This window comes from Elaeis guineensis, chromosome 7 (assembly GCF_000442705.2).
Source record: "Elaeis guineensis isolate ETL-2024a chromosome 7, EG11, whole genome shotgun sequence".
NCBI lineage: Eukaryota > Viridiplantae > Streptophyta > Magnoliopsida > Arecales > Arecaceae > Elaeis > Elaeis guineensis.
This window is the reverse complement of record NC_025999.2, coordinates 8333244-8354724: the sequence shown is the minus strand read 5'-3', so window position 1 is coordinate 8354724 and position 21481 is coordinate 8333244. Positions and strand designations below refer to the sequence as shown.

Below are 21481 nucleotides of genomic sequence, written 5' to 3'. Positions count from 1 at the left end.
CCAATAGAGCAGAAATACTTCTGATTCTTTGCTTTTGATGGATGTTTCAACCTATATAATGAAGGTTAAGCAAGGTCACCCAAACTAAGGTTGGTGATTCAAAATTTTCTATTTAATTGAATAATTTTCCAATTTCTTTGAGATAGTTAAATTACTCAAATTTATGCACCATTATATATTTCGTTGATGAATTATTTTTTGATGAACCCTACCATACAATTACAGAATTCATGGTGATATATAATTTTGTTGGTGGTTGGAGTGTTGCTATTGTTTGTATAATGGTCCTTAACTAATGTGTTTGCTTTCCTTTTAACAAAAAGAATATTTATATCTTGACATTCTTTTTCCACCAGTTTTAATTATCCAACTTCTTTTTAAAATTTTCATGGACTTCTAAAAATTTTTTTCCTCACTCTAAATCTTTACCCCCATCCCATATTATGCTCAAATATTTTACTTAGATCGACTAACCTAACTAATATAATAGGGGAATCAGGGTAAGAAAGAGACTTTCTGATAATTATGTTATCTCAACAAAACAGTTTTTAGATCATTGTGGTTAGTTACTATAGTGATCACTAAGAAAAAGGGTTAACATAATCCTAAGGCTTCGATGGACCTGAAGGGTGACAGAAGTACTTTAAGAATACTTATTTGATTGGTGACCTACGATGTCTTGCAGGTTCAGGTAGACCCTGCAGTATATTTGAATCACTTGATATTCTATTAAGAACTATGAACACAAACTGAAAAAGACCACATAACAATTTCTACATCACTGCAAGAAACCAACACTGAACCAGAGAAAAAGAATAAATATCACCTTTTGATTCATTTTGTATAACATAATGATAAGCATATTACAAGAGAGACCAATCAAGAATGGTGTGTAATGATCAGCTGCATTGATCATTGCATTTCTACTGTCTCATGCAAAAATAATAAATAAATAATGCCCACCAACCTCTGAAATGCTCATAAAAGGCTCTCCTATGCATCTACATCCTTTTTGTTTGCTGCTGAAGTAATTCTGCCAAAAATTAAGCAACAGATGCAGGCAAAGGGCTTCCAAATCAAAGCCCACATCTCCATCCATGTATATAACGAATGATTCAAAAAGTGTAATCAAAATTTCATAACTAAGGGTGATCCATAGCCATTTTGATGTGATTTCTGCCATCTCCAAGCAATGGAAAGGCTCTCTTGAAGATCAGTGTACTGTGCAGTCCAGTTGAGCTCACGATTAATCTTTGAAGGGTCGCTGTAGACTTCAGCATAGTCACCTGGTCTGCGGTCAAGGTATTCAACTTTAATGGTGGCCCCGGTTGCTTTCTTGCAGGCTTCCACAAACTCCTTAACTGATCTACCTGATAAGTAATACAACACTTTTTAGAAAATTTTTATAATAGTGCAACCCAAAGTATGTTACACCTATTGTTTATACTGATTGCAGAAATAGATTAATTTATATGATAAGATTTATAGTTTATATTAACTGCTACAAGCTACTAACATTAAGAATGTTGTGAAGAAATAATGGCAGGAAAGAAAGGAATGACAGGAGAAGTTCAAATGACCTTTTCCGGTACCGACATTGTAGATACCAACTTTGTTGGGGCTTGCCTTGTCAAGGGCTTTTACATGAGCATCAACCAGATCAGTGACATCAATATAATCTCTTATACAAGTTCCATCAGCTGTGGGATAGTCTGTTCCTTTAACCTATTAATGAGGGAACAGAAAACTCAACGTTCTATCGTAAGTGGTATTTTTTTTTCTTTCTTTTACCAAAAAAAAAAGGCATTGCGATTTCATAGCACTGTACCTTCAGCCCCGGAATGATTCCTAATGCTGCATCAAAGCATGCGCCAGATATACGTCCATGCTCTCGTAATTCAGGTCTGGGAGCCTCACCTAACCTTCCCTCTGGATCTGATCCGATGACGTTGAAATATCTAATGTTGAGGATCATAATAATTAATCTCTGCCCACCATTCAATTCAAGAATTTTTGTCCGCATAAGAAGCAACATACCTTAAAATCATCACAGCCATGTCTGAGTTCTTTGAGAAATCCAAAATCATGTCTTCCGCCATTTTCTTGGCCTTGCCATATGGGTTGATGGGAAACTACATTTGTAAAAGAAAATTAGTTTCGATAACATATATCCAAATTTCACAGCCTAATATAGGTTCCTTTTTTCTTCTAAGTTCATTTAGGGATAACAGCGCACTCCATAGAATACCAGGAAGTAACCAGTTTTTTTCCTTTTAATATATGTATACTGATAGGTCAAATGGTTCCCCATCAAACATTTAGATGCTATTGTCTTCTGACCTGAGGAGTTTCTTCTGTAATAGGCATTTTTTCAGGCTCCCCATAAGTTGCACATGTGCTCGAGTAAATAAGAGTTTTAACACCATGTGCTGCCATGGCCTCAAGAATGACCAATGTGTTTGCAGTTATATTGTGGTAGTACCTGTTGCACAACAAAAGCTAATTACATAAGCATTAATAAACCTGAGATACCAAATTTCTGCAATAATGGCATCACATCAGAGAACAATTTGGAAATAGTAGACTATTTAAATTAGAGTGAATGCCGAAGAAAGCAGCAGTTCAGTGAATCAAAATGCAAAATGCAGCAAAATTATTGATGTTTAAAAATGAAGTTTTATAACTACCAAAAGAATGAAGTAACATAGAAATAAAATCAAAGAATAAAATAATGGTGTTTCCACATTCCAAATGAATTAAACCTAACTAATTTGATATAGTTCTCCATCAATATTCAAATATTCAAAGAAACTAGCCTAACATAAGAATTTTGCTTCATCCAAGGACTTGCAAAAGATATTATATAAGGAACAATGCAGGTCCCATCCATGGTTAAGCTTCTAGCCAAGCCCAACAGAACTGCAAGGCCACTTGCAATCCAAATAATAATAGGATCCCAAAATCAAAAATTTTATTGATCTTGTACATTTGCTAATTAAAATTTAATGTGATGCAAAGGCCATTTTCTGTTTAAGTCAAGCTAATAATTTACCAGGAAACATGGTTATGGATATGATGCAACACCGGTACAATGATATGGGTAATCTTGAAAAGGTAGGATACAGTATGGCAAGAACTGAGTGATAAATATATAAGTATTTTTCATATATATGTAAAAAGAATCGATGTAGCATGGTAGGACATCAAAGTAATATAGTCAATACTTTATATATTAGCATCAGTATCTGCAGACTCAAAATTTAGTCATCATTCAAATCAATAAATATAATCGATACTTCATAATATGGTTTTCAAAACCAGACCGAACCATCGGGTTCAGGGCGTACCAAACCGGATCGGCGCTGAACCAAGTCGGATCGGCCCTGATTTTCGGCACCCAACCAAAAAAAAGAGAACCACCCGGTTCTGCCCTAAACCGGATGGTTTCGGTGTGAACCGGGTGGTACGCAACTTTATCGAGCCGAAGTGCCCAGTTCGGCCTTCTTTCAAAATAATTTGAGATAGAGAAGAAGTCTTTTGACTTCTTCTCTATTTCTCGATCGTTCTCTCTTCGTTTCTTACTCTCTAACACCGTTCTCTCTTCGTTTCTTACTCTCTAACACCGAGAGGCATAAGAAGAATCAAGGAATACATGGATTAAAGCTTTTTAAGGTATGTTTCTCAAAATCATGCTCTCTTTCCTCTCTTCCTCTCTTTTTTCTTTTGAAAAATTCGTGAAAAATGAAAAAACAAGAAAAAATCATATCAAAAAAAAATTTTTTGACATAATTTTAGTATATATTATAGATCTATAGATAATCTACACACTAAAATCATTAATTTTCATTAAGTATATAATTTTTTAAATTAAAAATATATTTTTGAAATAAAAATTTTAAAAAAAATTAAAAAAATAACTTTAAAATCAGATTATTGTTTAGGAACTTACAAGCTACTTTTGACATAAATTTTATACCCATTTATCAATATTTTAACGGATCTTGTGCATAGTGGCCTAAGCCTAAATTTAGAAAAAAATAGCATTTCATGCATGTCCACTGTTTAAGAAAATTATATGTAGTATCTATGGTAAGATTCTCTATATGGATCTAAGATCAAATTATTTTTTTATAATTTTTAAATTTTTAATATATTTTAGTTTAAAAAATTTTTAAAAATAAATAAATAATTTAAAAATATAAAAAAATTAAGTAAACGAAATCTATCATTTTTACGTAATTATTGAAGTGATGCGCTTATCAATTTTCAAGAATGGATCCATCAAGGAAGAAAAATGATCCAAAACGTGACATTGGTTAGAAGCATGAGGAGATGCTCTCAGGTCAGCATCATTGGAGATGTAAATGATGTAGCATAGAATTCAAGCGAGGAGTTACATGGTTGAAGCAACATTTGGCTAGTGACTATTCGGATATAGCTATGTATCGTAAATATCCACAAGAGGTCCATCAATTAATGAAGAAACACTTTGTTGATTTTAAAGCAATGAAAGAAAGAAATTTGATCAAGAAGGTAGAGCTGGATCATCAAGCAACAGAGCCACCTTCTGTCACTCTAAGGAGTCAGAGAAAAGATTTGTTCCAGATGACAAGCAGGCACAGATCAATGCTACCATTCGGACAAGCTTGGATGATCAATAGCAGCTAGAGGAGATAGCTAGGCACAAAGCTCGATTTGGACCGTCAGCTTATAAGGGCAAATCAGGCTCAAAGAGCACTACAACAGAGTTTGAATTATGATTTAGGAGGACATCCTCAATTAGAGAGTCCGCCAGTAGAGGCACTAGCCGTCTTGCATCCATGTTGAGAGCATTTGGTAGTAAAAAGAAGCCTTTTAAGAAGATTCTAACAGGAGCCACTATCCACGACTTGGATCCACATGCATTTTCTAGTAGAGATTCCAAGCAACAAAGGATTGATACTATGTTGAAGAAAGATAAGAAGAAGGATGTGTGGCAAGCTATTGGATCTTGGTTTCACTTCAATCACATCCCAACGAATGCAGCAGACAATCCATATTATCACTCTGCCATTTCATCTATATAGAATGTCGGTCCAAGTGTAGATCCTCCAAAACCAAGGGATATCCATGGTGAACTTCTTGACCAGAATAAAAAAGATCTTGAAAAATAAATTGCCTCATATCAGAGCAAGTGGCTGATATATGGGTTGACTGTGATGTGTGATAGTTTGTTACGACCCCTCGAGTAGGATCTGGTCACACGTCGGTGAACTAGAAATTCTTCCTCGTGCGAGACCGACTTTCCCTTATTCACGTTCCTGCTTTTCCTTGAAAAACCTATCGTGAAGTCTAAGTGAGGGCTTGTTAGAGAGAACCCTCTAATCTCATAGGAAAGTTTTTGGATAAAATTATACTTGATTTTTATTGCTGATAATCAATGCATTATAAAGAAAGGCTACAGCATTCAAAAGGAATAAGTCCTCCTAAAATCACAAAGATTACATCACAACTACTCCTACAATTTTGAAACTTGAATTTAAATTAAAATTGAAAACTTGAATTAAAGCTTGAAATGTGAATTCTGAAGCTGCTCCTTTGATTTTCGAAACAACCTCTAACTGAAAAAATTTTTCACTACAATCTTCCCAATTCAGACTTTAACCTGATCTGCCTGCGCATCTTCCGCCCCAGTCTCCGCATTCCTCATGCTCCGTCGACGGCCATAGACCCTGCTCACAAATGCATCCACAACATGGTTGGACTGGTCCTACTAGACGAAACATCATCAACTTCTTGACATATTATGATGGAAGAACATTTTTTCACAAGTCTGTTGATGCTTCAGCTGAGATGCATGATATCAGTTACATCCTCGGATGGAGGTGATTGATCAGGTAGGAGAGCGGAATGTCGTGCAAGTTATTACAGAAAACGGACCACAGTATAAGGCTGCAGGGGAGATATTGATGGAGCAGCGACCGCATATTTTCTGGACCCTGTGTGCTGCACATTATATTGATCTGATATTGATAGATATTGAAAAAATTCGTAGGGTGCAGAAGATAATGGAATCAGCACAGAGCTTCACTAGATTCATCTACAATTATACATAGATCCTATCATTGATGTGGCAGTTTGCTAGAGATGATATATTGAGATCAGATGTCACACAATTTACTACTAATTATATAGCACTTGATAGCTTGATTGAAAAGAAAGTATATCTGCATCACATGTTTGTCAGTCCTGAGTGGCAACAAAGCAGATATGTCCGAACAGGCACTGAGAAGAGCAATGTGAAAAGCTTAGTGATGAGACAGTCATTCTAACAGCAGACCGAGAAGATAGTGACGGCTATCAAGCCTCTATATGAAATGCTTCGGACCGTGGATGGTGAGCAATGCCCCCAGATGGGCTTCTTATATTATATGATGGAGAGGACAAAGGAACAAATCAAGATGACAGATCCACAGCATGCCGATGAGTACATCAGGATCATCGACCATCGATGGAGCTATCAAATGAGTAGGAAGTTACATTTAGTAGGTAAGCAGCAAATCAAAAACTTTCAAAATTTATATAATAAACTTAATCAATTACGAAAACCTGTGTGCAGCTTATTATCTGAATCCGAGGTTCCAGTACTCCATACCTGGTATTGGCATGGATGAAGAGCTTTTGTCCGCCTTACAAAATGTAATAGACAAGATGAAGTCCGATCCAAACATCGTGGCTATATGTCTTGAACAAGTAAATTAAGTTCAATGATGTTTATTAACTTAGATGTATCTTCCACAACTAAGATTTTATGACAAATAATTCTTTTACAGATGAAAATATTTGAGGGCACAGAATCATTAGGAAGTAATATAGCGATCAGAAGTAAATCAAAGATGAATCCAAATATATATTAATAAATCTATTATCATATTAACATATTCAATCTTCTTTTTGATTTTGCTAAATTTTAATGACTTTGCAGCTGAATGATGGGTGTATTTTGGTGGATCCGCACGAAATTTGAAAGATGTTACCATCAAGATCCTCTGCCAAACGATTTCATCGGGTGGATGTGAGTACAACTGGTGGACCTTTGTCCTTATCCACAGTAAGTAGAGGAACCGTCTAAAATAGAAATACCTCAATGATCTTGTGTATGTGCACTATAATTTGAGACTGAGGCTCAAATACATTAAGAAAGAAATTCAGCTGAAGTACTCAGATCCGACTATGAATGATTTTGTTGATGAAGATGAAGATCTGATGATCGGATGGATTATGAGTCAGCAGCAGGAGCTAAAGCTTGATGAGCCAGGATCGCCTCCACGACCTATCAATTTTATTGCTATTGAGGCTAGGGTGGATGTCTCTCGATGGGCAAATAGCAACATTCCACATAGACCTCCAACCGATATGCCACAGCATCCACTCTCACAGCCTAGGCAGCCAGAGCAAAGCATGACAAGAGGGCAGGCAGCTGCTAGGCACAAAGACAAAAAAAAAAGGCAGTTGCAGCTCCAGTAGAGAGTGAGCATTCAATTCACTCAGATTCAGATACCAGACACAGCAGTGATGATAGTTCTTCAACTACTTATGGATCTGATGATCATGAAAGGATCAAAGGATAGGAGATGCAGCCGATTGGTGATCTTCTATTCACTAATGAGTCTCAGTTTACGTACGCCATGCAGGATAGGAACCATGATATACGAGCTCGTAAAGTCCATGACGATATGATTTTATACAGACGATGAGCTCCGTGAGATCGTTTAGGATATGATGCAGCTACAGATGACTTCACACATGGAGTAGAATCCATAGATGTATTAGATTCGTCCTCGTATTCTGGATCCTCTTATCTGCAGCCATGATAGCCTATGATCTTTACAGATATGGATATGGTGCATTGGAGACATCATCTTCTAGTGGCTACTATCCTGTGCAGTCCGAAGCATCTTATAGATCGAAATTTACTATCAATATATTTGGATGGGGCTCTTCACAACCAGGCTATGAGCCCGACGATAGCTCTTAGAGCCAGAACCTCAGTGAAGGATCGAGGATGAGTTATGATCCAACACGCCTACCTTATGGAATGAGCACAAAAGATTATTATGCTATGTGGCTAGAAGGATAGACTGATGTTTCTCCTGACTACGTAGATGATCCTGCAATTTATGGACATCGACGATCAACCAGATTCCGATGATCGGTACGAATTGAGTATTTTTAAATTTTTTTAATTGATTTAAGCATTTTAGAATCCAATGATATCTAGTCCATGTATTGATTATTTAGGATGCTAAATAACATAATATCATGCCTAGATTCGTGTCACATGCGATTAAAGATGTATCGAAGTGATACGAACATTAATGAATATCACTAAATATTATTTTGGACTTTAAATTATTCAATAATCCATAAAAACTTGATTGAACACCTCCCACCCAAAAAAAAAAGAAAAAAGCAAAAAAAAATTGACATGCCGGTTTGGCCGGCACACCGCTGAACCGGCCAATGACCGAGACAGTCACCGATACCGATTTTCAAAATCTTGCTTCATAACTTAATATCAACATCATAAACTCCAAAATCAACCATATAATATTAAAAGGTTTGCATTCATGAAAACAGAAAGCAAAAAATCCCTCACCCTAATTTTTGGAGGTATCCTAGAAGTATCTTGAGTGTATCTATGTAGTATCCAGAGCACCCTTTTATTTTATTTTAAAAGAATATGATACTTAATATAAGTATTAGAAACATATGCTAGAAGTATCTGGTGAGTACCGATATCTAGCATGTATACGGCATGTGAGTTGAAGTATCTGTGCTCCCTATATGATTTACATCCATCGCAAGTAATATTGGTGCCCATCAACAAAGTACAGCCACCATATGTTTGGACAAATTAACAATAAAAAGAGAACACCACTTTTAATAAATCCACTCATATTCATGATACAAACAAATGAGGTATTTGCAGGTAGGAGAGATAATATGGCCTTATTAATGGTCATAGTTAACATATAGGCATTATTAGCAGAACAAAAAAACTAGCACCAATAAGGCCATATTAAGCAATAATATGAAGCTTATGTCCTGTCAAGAAATGCCAGCATTGTACCAGTATAGTTTTCATAAACTTTAATTCATGCAGCAATAAAACCAAAGCTACAGCAATTAAGAAAAACAAGCAAGTAACAACCACCTGGCCCAGATGAGGTATTTAGAAAACATCAACATACCTTAGAGGTTCAAGTGTACTTTCCCCCACATAAGCAACAGCTGCAAAGTGCATAACAGCATCAAATGCATTTTGTGCAAATATTTGGTTAACCTGATAACTGATTTAAGAATGAACCTCAAAGTCCATCTGACACAAAAAAAACTTCACTGCAAAAAATTGTCAAATTGTAATTTGAACAAAAAAAAAAAGTGACAAGGATACAGCTTTTGCATCGCCCAAATCAGCATAAATGAATTGAAGTCTCCCAGGCTCTGGAAATAGCTCCTGGAGAACCTTAACTGCACCAATATTTCCCCTAGAAAGATTATCCTGTAAAAATCATAGCAACAAGATTAAATTATTTCCACAGAATACATGAAACTGTTGGTACCAATGGTCATTAGAGTACAAAAAGATACAGGTCCATGTGAAGAAAGAGTGGATTACCACAATTGTTACTCGATATGAGTCCTTCAAGAGCCGAAGTGCAGCATGTGAGCCAATATAGCCAGCACCTCCTGTTACTAAGACATGGGTTACCCCAGATTCATGACGAGCAAACTGTATGATGCAAGATATATCAGTCATTAAAAGGGAAGCCAAAAGAACAAGAAAAGGCAGAACTCTATACTTGTAGCCACCAGAACAACGTAATTGTATTAAGCTATAAATTTTGCAAGAAGTGCATATGAGTACCACTTTATGGTGGGAAGAAGATTGAGGAGTGCAGTATTATGAAATGTACAAGTAGAATGTGGGTTATACCAGCTGTTGATTGAAAACACATTTGATACATATATGCTATACATTGTTATACAAACACAAACCTTGAATTACCAAACACCAGAACAATAATGCTCCAGAAAAGAAAAATTAAAAAGAAAGTGCTATAATATTTACCAATATACTCAACAAATCACTAATTCTTGTGAGAAAAATCATAAGTGCTATTTTGTTTAGCCACTGTCATAGATTACTATTAAAAAAAAAAAGACTTATGCAGTTGGAGAGTACAGGCATATACCCAACAATAAGAACAAGATACCCTTTTCTTTATTTCTTGGCTTCTGCAGGAAATTTACATTTTAAATCTCTCCTACAATCATGTAACTTTCACTTGCTGCCTAGTAAAAAGGTTTCCATCATGCTTTCTTCATCTATCCACATAGAAACGAGCTCTTTTTGATACGAGTAATACTAAAGAACATCAATAACTATGTCTTCCCATTCACAATGTATAGGAAGGCTTCTGCAATTAACCTGCTGGTTCCCAGGTATGACCAATTTTGCCATTTTTTGGCTTATTACAAATCACACGATAGGATTATCAAGAGGAGATATACTTGTCCCATGGTTGTAGGAAAAAAACAAAAAAAAAAAAAAGAGAAAAAAAATCAATTTGCATATCCATATTTATCTCAAGTTGTTTGTTCCAAATATAATTTATTCAAAAACTTCATGACAATGCCATTTTCTAAACTATATGTCTATGACAATTCAATCAAACAAATCCGAAACTATGCCCACTTTCTCAGCCATGTATTAAGATTTTGGTAACCTTGATGATCAATTTGTAAAGCAGCATAATGGCCTACTTTCATCTTGCCAATGTCGTCAAATTCATTGACGGTACCTTATTCTGACATAAAAGGAAAACAAAACAGAAAGATATAACAAAGATCAATGCTTTCCAGGAGAAAGAGGTGAGTAGGGTGAAGATGAATTTAAAATAAGACTGTAGTCTGCTAACGTATAACCGACATCTATCTTACCTAAATCAAGCTCAAGTGTTGATGAGAAAAGATTAATCAGAAGTTTTCATGGGCCAGAATAATTCTGAGCACACAAACAGTGTACTAATACAGTGTGACATCATTTTGTTCTGGTCTATAATCCAATCAATGTCATATATTAAAATCTAAAAATAAAGATACAATATCGAAAGACTTGTAATCCTAAGAGAGAAAGGGAGAGAATATGTCAGTTACTTTTTAAAATTTTTAGCATGCAAAAACCTTTTAAGCATTGAGTACAATTCAGAATATTTCTAAACTTATGCAGCCTAGATTGAGCAACACCACACCCATAATCTACTGCAAAATACACTCGGATATCAAAATTTTCATTTAATAAAATAATGATGGTCTTGCTAAAGATCATAAGAGTTTTTGATGAAACTCCAAAACATGGTGCACAACCACAAAAAGCAAAAGGACCAACCAACCAATATTTCAAAACTACACATTTATTTGGGCCAGGACAAGTGGGTTTCACTTTAAATTTGTTAGCTGCAAAAGTTTCAAGTTATCCTAGAGTTTCACTGGAAATGTCAATAAACGAATCAAAAAATTATTGGAGAAATTTGAAAGAAGAACAAATTCAAATAGAGGTTAAGAAAATATTCATCCATCATCCAAGAGAAAATCACAGTATCTGGAACCTCTGGGTATAAGTATGTATAAGTTTTATGGTTTGAAACCTCAGAGAAAGCTGTGAAAATTTAACTAAAATGTAAAATCTCAGAAGACACACCAAGAAAAAGAAGCTACAGAGATCGAATCTAGATATCATTTTAAAATCATAATATTTCGCTTAATGAGAATCTGATATACCAAACAAATTTGTATCAAAACAAAAAAGCAACTTATAATGCATTTTACAAAATCACTTATATTTTCTTTATGTTTTGGTTATTTCACAGCACCTATACAAAAAAGGTTTACTAATAATATTAGTTTGTGTAAATTTTGACTTCTTATCATTTATATACTAGCATCTAGATGTTTAGATTGTATGTGCTTCTAATAATATTCAAGTTCATCAACATGCTTATTAAGTGTTTTATACAAAACCCAAAAACATATACATAAAAATGAAGTTTCTTATCGTATCGTATGCTTGCTTTGTCCAAAACCTCCAAAACTAGCTGAAACTGTACAGATATGAGTCCATTTCGATCAAACTGGCTGATGCTAGGAAAATTGGGCGATCTCATATTGGCTTCAAACAAAACCAATTGGTTTCAGCCAATATATTTCAACTTTGGCCAAAACTTAGACCTTGCTAGCCAGTTTCTGAGGAAAGCAATCCAAGATGCTAGTTCATTATCAAACTTCGGATCCAAAATAACAGATGCAAGCACATAAGCATCATCTGGAATCAACTTCAACTCTATATCTACATTCCATGAACAATTAGGAATCCATTCCATACAAAAAGCTTAGGCTGAAGGGCAAAATCTAACATGAAAGGAAAAATACTGATTGAGAAACTGATGATATAAGCTTATCCATACAAATTTCCTAGTAAAAGAAAAGGACCAACTGAAAAAAATGGTTTGAAAGCTTACGGCACTATCACCAGTGAAACCAGGGGATTGCTTCAAAATGAATATGCATAAGGTTGTGAAAATAGCAGCTATAAGAACTTTTCCAAGAAAATGAGGCTTGCGTCTTGAATCTGAGTAATCCATCCCTGTAAAATGAAAGCCTTCAGATCCATGCAGAAATAATGGAATCAAAGAAATAGCACAAACCATATAACTTACAGATATTAAGAAATATGTATGCATTGCCATAATTGTGACATTCAACATTTCTACGGCACAAGGTTTTCAGATATATACTATTTATACAAACAATACACCAAAAATTCTGACAGAAGAAATATTTCAATATTCCAAAAAAGCTATATATCTTAATTAACAATAAAAACAGCTACCACAAAAACAAAATAAGAATATGAGCATCATTACATGAACACAAATTTCAACCAAGTAATTTTAAAAAGTCTGTACCCAAGAAACTGAATTTGTTGAGCTATAGTTCTGCTCATACATCCAGGAAAAGTAAACTCAGAAAACTATAAAGTAAGAGCTGAATATGTGATAACTAATACTAGAAACCTGAAAAGGGCCAAGATCTACCAGCCCTAGGCTGACTTCTACTCCTGCTGGCAGGTAGCATGGGAGAAAGAACTTCAAGACCACAGCACAGGAATCAAATGAACTCCTCTGTCACAGAATTTAGGGGGATGAAGGTCCCTCTTCTTCTGTAATACCGACTGGCGATCTCCTGTCCAGGCAAGAAAAATGTACCGACAAAGACCCACAAAAGATCACTCATAAAAATTCAAATTTCAGCATACTAATGAAGATGGGAAAAAAAAAAGGCAATATTAACAATAAACATTCACAGCTCTATGTCTGAGAAGTCAAATTTTGATAGAAAAATCAAAATAAAACCCTTCCAATGGCACCATCCCTCCTGGATATAAATATCATTAAATTCACATGGATACCAGCAGTCCACAAAAGCATAAAAACCAAAACAACTAAAAGAAAAAAAGATACAGGGGCGCAAAACGCTAAGATTCTATAAACAGAAGAACCAAAAAAGCAATTTTCGAGCCCAAAATCGAAATGGAAACCCATTAGAAAATATTCCAACACACGATCACATGAAAGAATAAGTGGAACGACTTAACAATTGATAAACCTGAAAACGAAAAAAAAAATCCGAATTTTCATGCTCCAATAGAATCAAACCCTACTGTAATTTGCCAGGAATAAAAAAAAAACCTCCAATCGACAAGGAAGACGCGATACTATGAACAGAAAGGGAAAGGCAAATTTAACAAGCAGACCGGTACATCAACAAGTCACAGACTTCCAACATTCAAAAAGAACAAGAACGCCAGAAACCGCTCCACAGCTCCCAAGCAAGTAGCAACTAATCTCCGCAAACCTCCAATCCAGGAAAAAAAAAAAACATGGCAGGAGAAAAAGAACAAAAAATGGCTATACCACAGCCCAGAACAATGCAAAATGGAATAAAATCCCAATCCCAGCACCGGAATCAACAATTCCAGCACAAAACCACCCAAAAAAAACAAAAAACAAAAAGAAAGCCGAAAAACCGTCCACAAACGAGTCTTGGGGGAGAAATAGATACCTGGGAGCAGTAGAGCAGCAGAAGGGAAAGGCGAAGATCGGAGGGGTGGAGAAACAGAGAGGGGGGCGAAGAAGAGAGAGGCGTTGGTCGTTTGGAACGAGTCGTGGCCTTTAAAGGGGGTTGGAAGGGAGGGAGGGAGGGAGGGGTAGAGAGAGAAAGCTGGGGAGGAGAAGTTATATCGGAAGAAAAAAGGTTTAGGGTAGGTTACGTTGATCCTTAAATTACATCGAATATTTTTAAATAATTCCTAAACTATAAAATCATAAATTTTGAACTCTGATCTTTTTAAATCACCTTAATCTTCTCCTTTGATTGATTTTCGATTTTTTTTTTCTCTTGAGTTTAGTTATTTTCTACTAAATTTATATTTATGTGACTAATTTTTTTAAAAAGTGGCACTTAAATGCTTACGTGGCAAAATATGAATCGCAAAGCAAACAAAAAAAAAATTGAAGAAGACTAAGGAGTCTTCTCCTTCCTCCCGATCGAGCCCTATGACCGTACCTTTGCCGTAACTCCGTCCACCTCGATGCAGCCCTCCTGTCTCACCGCACCCCCATCCGCCCCCGCATCGGTAGGTTGTGCACTGATACCTCTACCTCACCCCACCCTCATGTACCCTACCTCATCCCCATATGCCCCACACTTCTACTCCCTGACGCCACCCCCTGTCACCGCCAATGGGTTCTGCCCCCTCCCCCAACCGGCTCAATAGGATGGGAGGCTTGGAGTAACAGAACAGAAAAACTTAGACGATGTCGGAAGAACAGAGAAGCTTTTTTTTTTTTTTTTTTCATTTTCGGGATGTTGGCGGTGACAGGAAAGGGACTCGGCGGGAGGCGAGGAAGGAGAAAGGGGGGGTGGCGGTGGAGGGTAAGGGGCGGCCGATCTGGAGGCAGGGCGGGACCTGGGGTGGGGAGGGGGTGGTGGCTACGGCAGGGGGGTAGAGACGGGAACCGAGAGTGGGGAGGGGGGGTGGAGGCTACGGCGGAGAGGGACGGCAGGAGGGCCGAAGATGGGCGCCGGTGGTTGAGGGGCAGGGGCGATGGGATTAACCCAAAAATAACATAGCCACAATTGTTGAATCCATGACTGCACTCAACAATTCTTGGGATAGATTCAACGATTGTGGGGAGGGGTTGGGGCATGAGCATCAGTTGGAGAGGAGGGGTGTGGAGGTTGGGGGGCTATGGCGGAGAGGGACAATAGGGACGGCGAAGACGGGCACCGATGGTGGGAAGGGGGGTGGGCGCTGCGGCTAAGAGGGGCAGCAAAAGGGGCTTGGGGCGGCATGAGCATGGGGTGGAGGGTGGCCAGGAGGGCTGCAGCGAAGAAGAACGATGGTGCGGTCGCGGAAGGAAAGGGGGTCGTGAGAGAGAGAGATAGAGATTTTTTATTTTTTTATTCTAGATCAGCATTAGTGATTGTCGTATAAACACCGGTGATTACCACATAGGATTTTCAGTGTGAGAAAGACGTCAGAAATGGACGAAGGGCAATATTAAAATGGTTCAAAAAATTTGAAGATCAAAAATTATAATTTTATAATTGAATAACTATTTAAAAAAATCTGATATAATTTAAAAGCTAGAGACATAATTTATCCAAAAATTTATTAAGATTCGGCTCCTCTTCTCCGTCCATGTTCTTTCTATGGGATCCCCTCATAATCAGATGACTCTTTTTTTTATCTCTTTTCTATTTGTCTGGCATGAATAAATATTTTATTAAATTCACTTTCCCAATTATAATTGAGAAAATAACTAGCATGGAATCTATTTACATTTTTTCTTTTGTGGAACCATTCTTGAAATAAAATATAGCAATACAGTAAATTAAAAATAAATAACTTCCATAACTAAATTTGTATTAGGTATGAAACAGAAAATTTAGCAGTAACATAGCAGGGATTTCTATCATTGGTACTAGCAAAAATGCTTCACAAGTCCAGCCTTCTTGTCACTAATATCGATATCATTAACACGTACATAGATTATAAACTTTTTAAAATATTTTTGAGAGATAATATAATAATATAATAAATTATCATAAATAAAAAAAATTTATAGTTAAATTTTAATGATTATAATATAAAAATTCTCATTATTAATACTAACATCGATTTGATGAATGAAGAACCTAACACTAGATCCCTCATGTGGAAATTTATAATGTTAATACCTACATCAATGGCATCAGCCCCATATAATACTTTTTTATCTTTTTCTGATGGTCCCTGAAATGCAGCATAACAATGTAGTAAATTATGATAACTAGAAAGTTTAAATGGCCAAATTTCTATGAATACATACATACATACATAAATACATATTTTTATATATATAGAAAGAGAGAGATATTATGCTCCATTGGAATGGATTCGGAAGCATATCTGGTTGGTTCCAGAGTCGTCTAATATCACACCAATTCTGAAGTAGCAAGAGTCTTGATTAATAAATTAATGAGAGATGTTAAGAAGAAAACATTAATAAACTGCTCATACACTCTTCTTTCTATCTACTGCAAGAGTGCCACATTTTTAGAAAAAGCACTGCATTAATTATAGGGACAACGGTGCTACATTTCCAAAAAAATATTTTATTAATTATTAAAATGATATTTTTATAGTGTTTCTATTTATCATTATAGGCTAGGTGTATATCCTTAAACATTTATTTGTATCCATGAAGGTTTAGCGTCTATTCTTTAAGCCTTTCTATTTATTTCTTAAGGAGAGTGCACGAAAGTAATGAACACCTCGAAGGTTTCTGCTTGTCCATGGCTCATTTCTACTTGCTTCTACAAAAATTATATTTATTCTATAATATTTTATATTTATTATATTTAAATTTTATATTTATCTTTCATTTTTATTATTTATCATAGATAACTATTTATCGACATAGATTAAAAATTTATTTTAAAAAATTTATATTTATTTAAAAAAATTAATATTTATTTTTAAAATATTATTATTTATTTTTATAAAAAAATGCAAGTCCTTGTTCATCCCTGATCAGTTTGTGACTACACTTAGAGATCAATGAAGTAGATCCCACCAACAGTAGAGGGTGGAGGTCATACACTCTCACCCTCTCTCTATAGCAGCAGCGCCACATTTTGTTTAAAAAGAAATGTTTTCCTATGATGTGTCCCATCTCATTAATGCTTGCTCTTCTTTTTCTTTAATAGTTGTCAACCAGAGTTGTTGTTACTTCAGAATTGGTGCAAGATCGGACAGCTCTGAAAGCAACAGTATGTGCTTATGGATCTATTTGCATAGAGCGTAGTAGACCTGCCATGTACCTTCATAATTACTCTCTTTTTGCCTTGTCCAAATGCATAATCACCCTCATCCACCACCTTATCTCATCTCCTTGACCTAGCCCCTCTCTCTCTCTCTCTCTCTCTCTCTCTCTCTATTTCCTCTCTCTTATCTGACTTTTATCCTACCTAGCCTCACCCTACTTGTGAAATAAATCAATAACTCATTTTACATATTATAGTTTCAATTTTTATATTTTGAATTGTTTAATTATATTTCATTTTATGTTTTGTATTTTATATATTTTTTATTTTATATTTGATATTTCTTGATTTGACTATTGCCAAATTTTCTTCTCTTTTGTTTGTATTTTATTCATATGATTTATTTTCAATTTACCAATAATATTTTTTTGATGAATGTTTTATAACTTTTCTACTTTTAAACTTTCAAATTTTGTAAATTTAATTTGTGCTTTTTAATTGTTCATAAATTTTTTTCTGCTTACTATTTTTAAGTTTTTATTGTCATTTTGTATTTATTCTTAGCTTATCTTATTTATTATATTTTTATATTTGCTAAAGTATAAGTTACTATTACATCTTAAAATGTAAAAGAGAACAATTAAAGCTGTCTACAGTAATGCTCTATTTATCAATAGCAATGTGCATTACATCTGCCTATTTGCTAGTTGTGTATAATTTTGTGTTATCTTGAAAAGAAAATATATGGGATTAAAGTATATTGAACCAATAGTACCATATTTTTTTTTGAAAGAAGAATCAGAAGGATAAAATGTCCAACCCAAAAATCATTAAGATAATGAAAACTTTCAGTAAATGTATTAAGAATAATTAAAGATAGGAAGAAAAAGCAAAACCGCTTACAAAGTATTCTAATCCATCAACTACACAGAGAGGACAAAGCTAGTGGATTAAATAATAGAATAGATTCTAGACAGTGATGTCTCTTTCATCCCTTCTTAAAGGCAGTAGATCATAAAAACTACCATGGTCCAAACTTCTAGCTGAAGCAGAAATGAATATTTTCTTCCGACACTCCATTCCAAGAGATTTTAGATTATCATGTTATCATCTGAACTTAGAAATTAAACCATAAATTATATGAGAACTTTTATTGCATCATGCCAGTTAACATGCTTTGGTGATTATGCACCAAAGCCCTCAACTATGACTCTTTCTTAAAAGAGAAGTGACGTAGATATGGGTCAAGAGCTTTCGGATCCGGCTTCGATCTCTGGCACGAAGTATTATCCGTTCTGACTAGGTTCGGATCGGAAGCATGTCTGATGGTCTCCACTGGGGTGGTCTCCGGCGCCACACGTGGCGGCCTCATAGTTTTGTCCTTCTTTCGTGGGAAAAGGCATCTCGTGAGGGAAGAGGGTCCTCTGGGCTACTTAAGGTCATAGACACTTTTGACTTATCCGATGTGGAACTTTCGAGGTTCGACCTACTCTTGACTTATCCGATGTGGGACTTTCGAGGTTCGACCTCCCGAGGTCTACCCACAACACAGCCCCCAGTCAAGAGGATACTGTGACAGGTAGGGGCTGGATTCCCACAGACGGCCCCAATGATGTGGATATAGATCAAGAGCTTTCGAGTCTGGCTCCGATCTCTGGCACGAAGTATTGTCCGCTCTGGTTAGATCCGGGCCGAAAGCGTGCCCGATGATCTCCATTGGGGTGGTCTCCGACACCACATGTAGCGGCCTCACGGTTTTGTCCTTCTTCCGTGGAAAAAGGTGCCTTGTGAGGGAAGAGGGTCCCCTGAGCTACTTAAGGCCATAGATATTCTTGATTTATCCGATGTGGGATTTTCGAAGTTCGATCTCCCGAGGCCTACCCACAATAAGAAGAAAAATATCAAATATATCTAGGCTTTCTAAAATGTTGTAAGCATTCATGGAAATGACATGAGATTCTAGAGAAATTCATATTTTCTATTATTTCAAGAGATAAGTACAATAATTTTTGTTGGATTTAGATAAATAGAATGACTTAAATTTAGCATGGTGAGTTGTTTATCAGGTCTTCCTTATATGACAAATTTCATGTAAGATATGAAAATCTAGGAGTAATGCATTGAAATAATGGCACTAAATTAGCGCACCACCTGCAAGTCCTTTTTGTGAGCAGCTGAGCATACATAAAGTAAAAGGGCTGCAAATAGGTTGGGTCTAGCTTTATGTAATCTGGTTCTAACCCAATTAGGCTGAGGGTAATCCATTCTTTTCTGACCATGGACTGGATTCATGTCAAGATTTGGAACCGTTTTAAAAACCAAGTTGAATTTGGATCTTGTAGTTTCTGAGCCAAACCAAGCCAATCCATAAATCATCTGGGTCTATTTTGGTTAAAAAAAATGAAAACTATACCCAACCTAACATGGACATGATCCGAGGCAAAATCCGAATCACATAAGGCAAATCCCCTTTTTCTTCCTAAATCTCTTTTCCAATTTGTCAAATGAATCTCAACTAAAATAATCCCTCACCTTTCAGCCTAACAACTCATGACCTCTTCTCACCTATTCAAGCTCAAGCTTGACTGTGCTTTCAAATTTATGTTTTTTTTCTTTGATTTTTTTTTTTTTTCTAATTATTCAATCTTTGAAGTTGTTGTTTATAAAACTTGTAATTAAATATGTTCACTTTCTTATTGCAACATAAAATATTATTTATATGAGCATTCATCTTGAATTTGGCATCTTTTTCTTTTTTGTTTTATTTGAAAAGTTTCAGTCATTCTGTATATGACTATTCACTATTATTTTTTTTACTTATAAAAGAGTTGTTAAAATTGTGACATGAATTATAGAACTAATCCCACCTGATCTTAACTCGGACTTGAATATTTTGGGTCTGGTTCAGGTTAATTTGATCCTAACTGAGTTTAATAGCTTATTGGATCACCTCATCAACCAGTAAGTGAGGACAAGCATGTCCTAATCTGACCTAACTTATTTCCAAATCTTGAAAAGTCTTTTATTTTAGCTTGTTAGGATGCATGACCATATGAAAAAACTATATATATGAGAAATGCTACATGAGATCTCTCTTCTTGTAGGTCTTTTTTTTTTTTTTAATTATGTTTTAATAAAATTGTTGTAAGTCAATTTCTTCATGCCATATGCTGGCATATTTATAAGCTGTGCATAAGATTCCAATAATGCAGTCGTCTGTCTGCTGTCAAAGCTTATGAGATTTGAACACAAAATGGCATGATGTATCCGGAATTGCGCCTAGTTTGGAGTCAACAATAGATGGGTCACCATGCATGAGAATTTCATGGGCGGCTCAACGGTGCAGTCTCCTACTCAACCGACCCACACAACTCACATCTAAATATTTTCCTACTTTTTTATAATATGCCCCCCTCTCCTCTCTCTCGTGCTGCGCATGCATATGTCTACATACATACATACATGCATGCATACATACATATGTATATATATATATATATATATATATATATATATATATATATATATATATATATATATATATATATATGTATATGTATATGTATATGCATACACACACACCATGTGGCACCAGAGAATGGTCAATTTATGTTCTTGCAAATTTAATTAAGAAAATTTATACTAGTTGGTTTTGCTATGGGTATATTTGCATAATTGATGGCAAATATAATCAAGTAGGCTTTTGCTAACACCTTCTAATAATGAAACATGAACTACTAGAATATTTGCAACTACACTTGATTTTTTCTGACTAGTGGCATGGATCAACATTTGAAGTTTGTGGAAGCAAATTTTTGAAGTTTTCCCCTCAAAAAAGAAGAAAAAATGAAAATAAAATGATTAAAGGGATAAATATTTGCAAATCATGACCTAGTCAGATATGGATTGCATTTTTCTAATAGCAGGAATTGAAAAGAAAAGGACAGCTTTCTCTTTATTTAAAACCAACTACCTCACTGAATTGGGTATGGACCAGAATTAATAGCCAACAAAAATTTATGTACTGTCGTAATATCCTATAACTAAGAATTATTCCATTGAATTC

At 35.5% G+C, this 21481-nt stretch overlaps 1 protein-coding gene and 2 pseudogenes across 3 annotated transcripts; 2 read left to right on the top strand and 1 right to left on the bottom strand.

Annotated features, from left to right (window-relative positions):
• Nucleotides 1–798: 798 nt before the first annotated feature.
• LOC105049059 (probable UDP-arabinose 4-epimerase 3) lies at nt 799–14331 on the bottom strand. 3 transcript variants are annotated; one of them, XM_019851958.2, is made up of 11 exons: nt 14167–14331; nt 13119–13287; nt 12564–12688; nt 9662–9775; nt 9437–9544; nt 9234–9325; nt 2341–2482; nt 2038–2132; nt 1829–1958; nt 1581–1725; nt 799–1370 (listed from the first exon to the last, which is right to left on the bottom strand). In XM_019851958.2, the coding sequence occupies exons 2-11, from the start codon at nt 13177–13179 to the stop codon at nt 1129–1131; spliced, it is 1254 nt and encodes a 417-aa protein (XP_019707517.1). In that variant the 5' UTR covers nt 13180–13287; nt 14167–14331; the 3' UTR covers nt 799–1128. The 3 variants fall into 3 exon arrangements, with proteins under 3 accessions (XP_019707517.1, XP_019707520.1, XP_019707518.1); XM_019851961.3 differs by having other exon boundaries at nt 13140–13287; XM_019851959.3 differs by having other exon boundaries at nt 13119–13284; nt 14167–14320.
• LOC140859170 (uncharacterized) lies at nt 3796–5525 on the top strand (annotated as a pseudogene).
• On the top strand, nt 5722–7506 carry LOC140859126 (uncharacterized; annotated as a pseudogene).
• Nucleotides 14332–21481: the final 7150 nt, after the last annotated feature.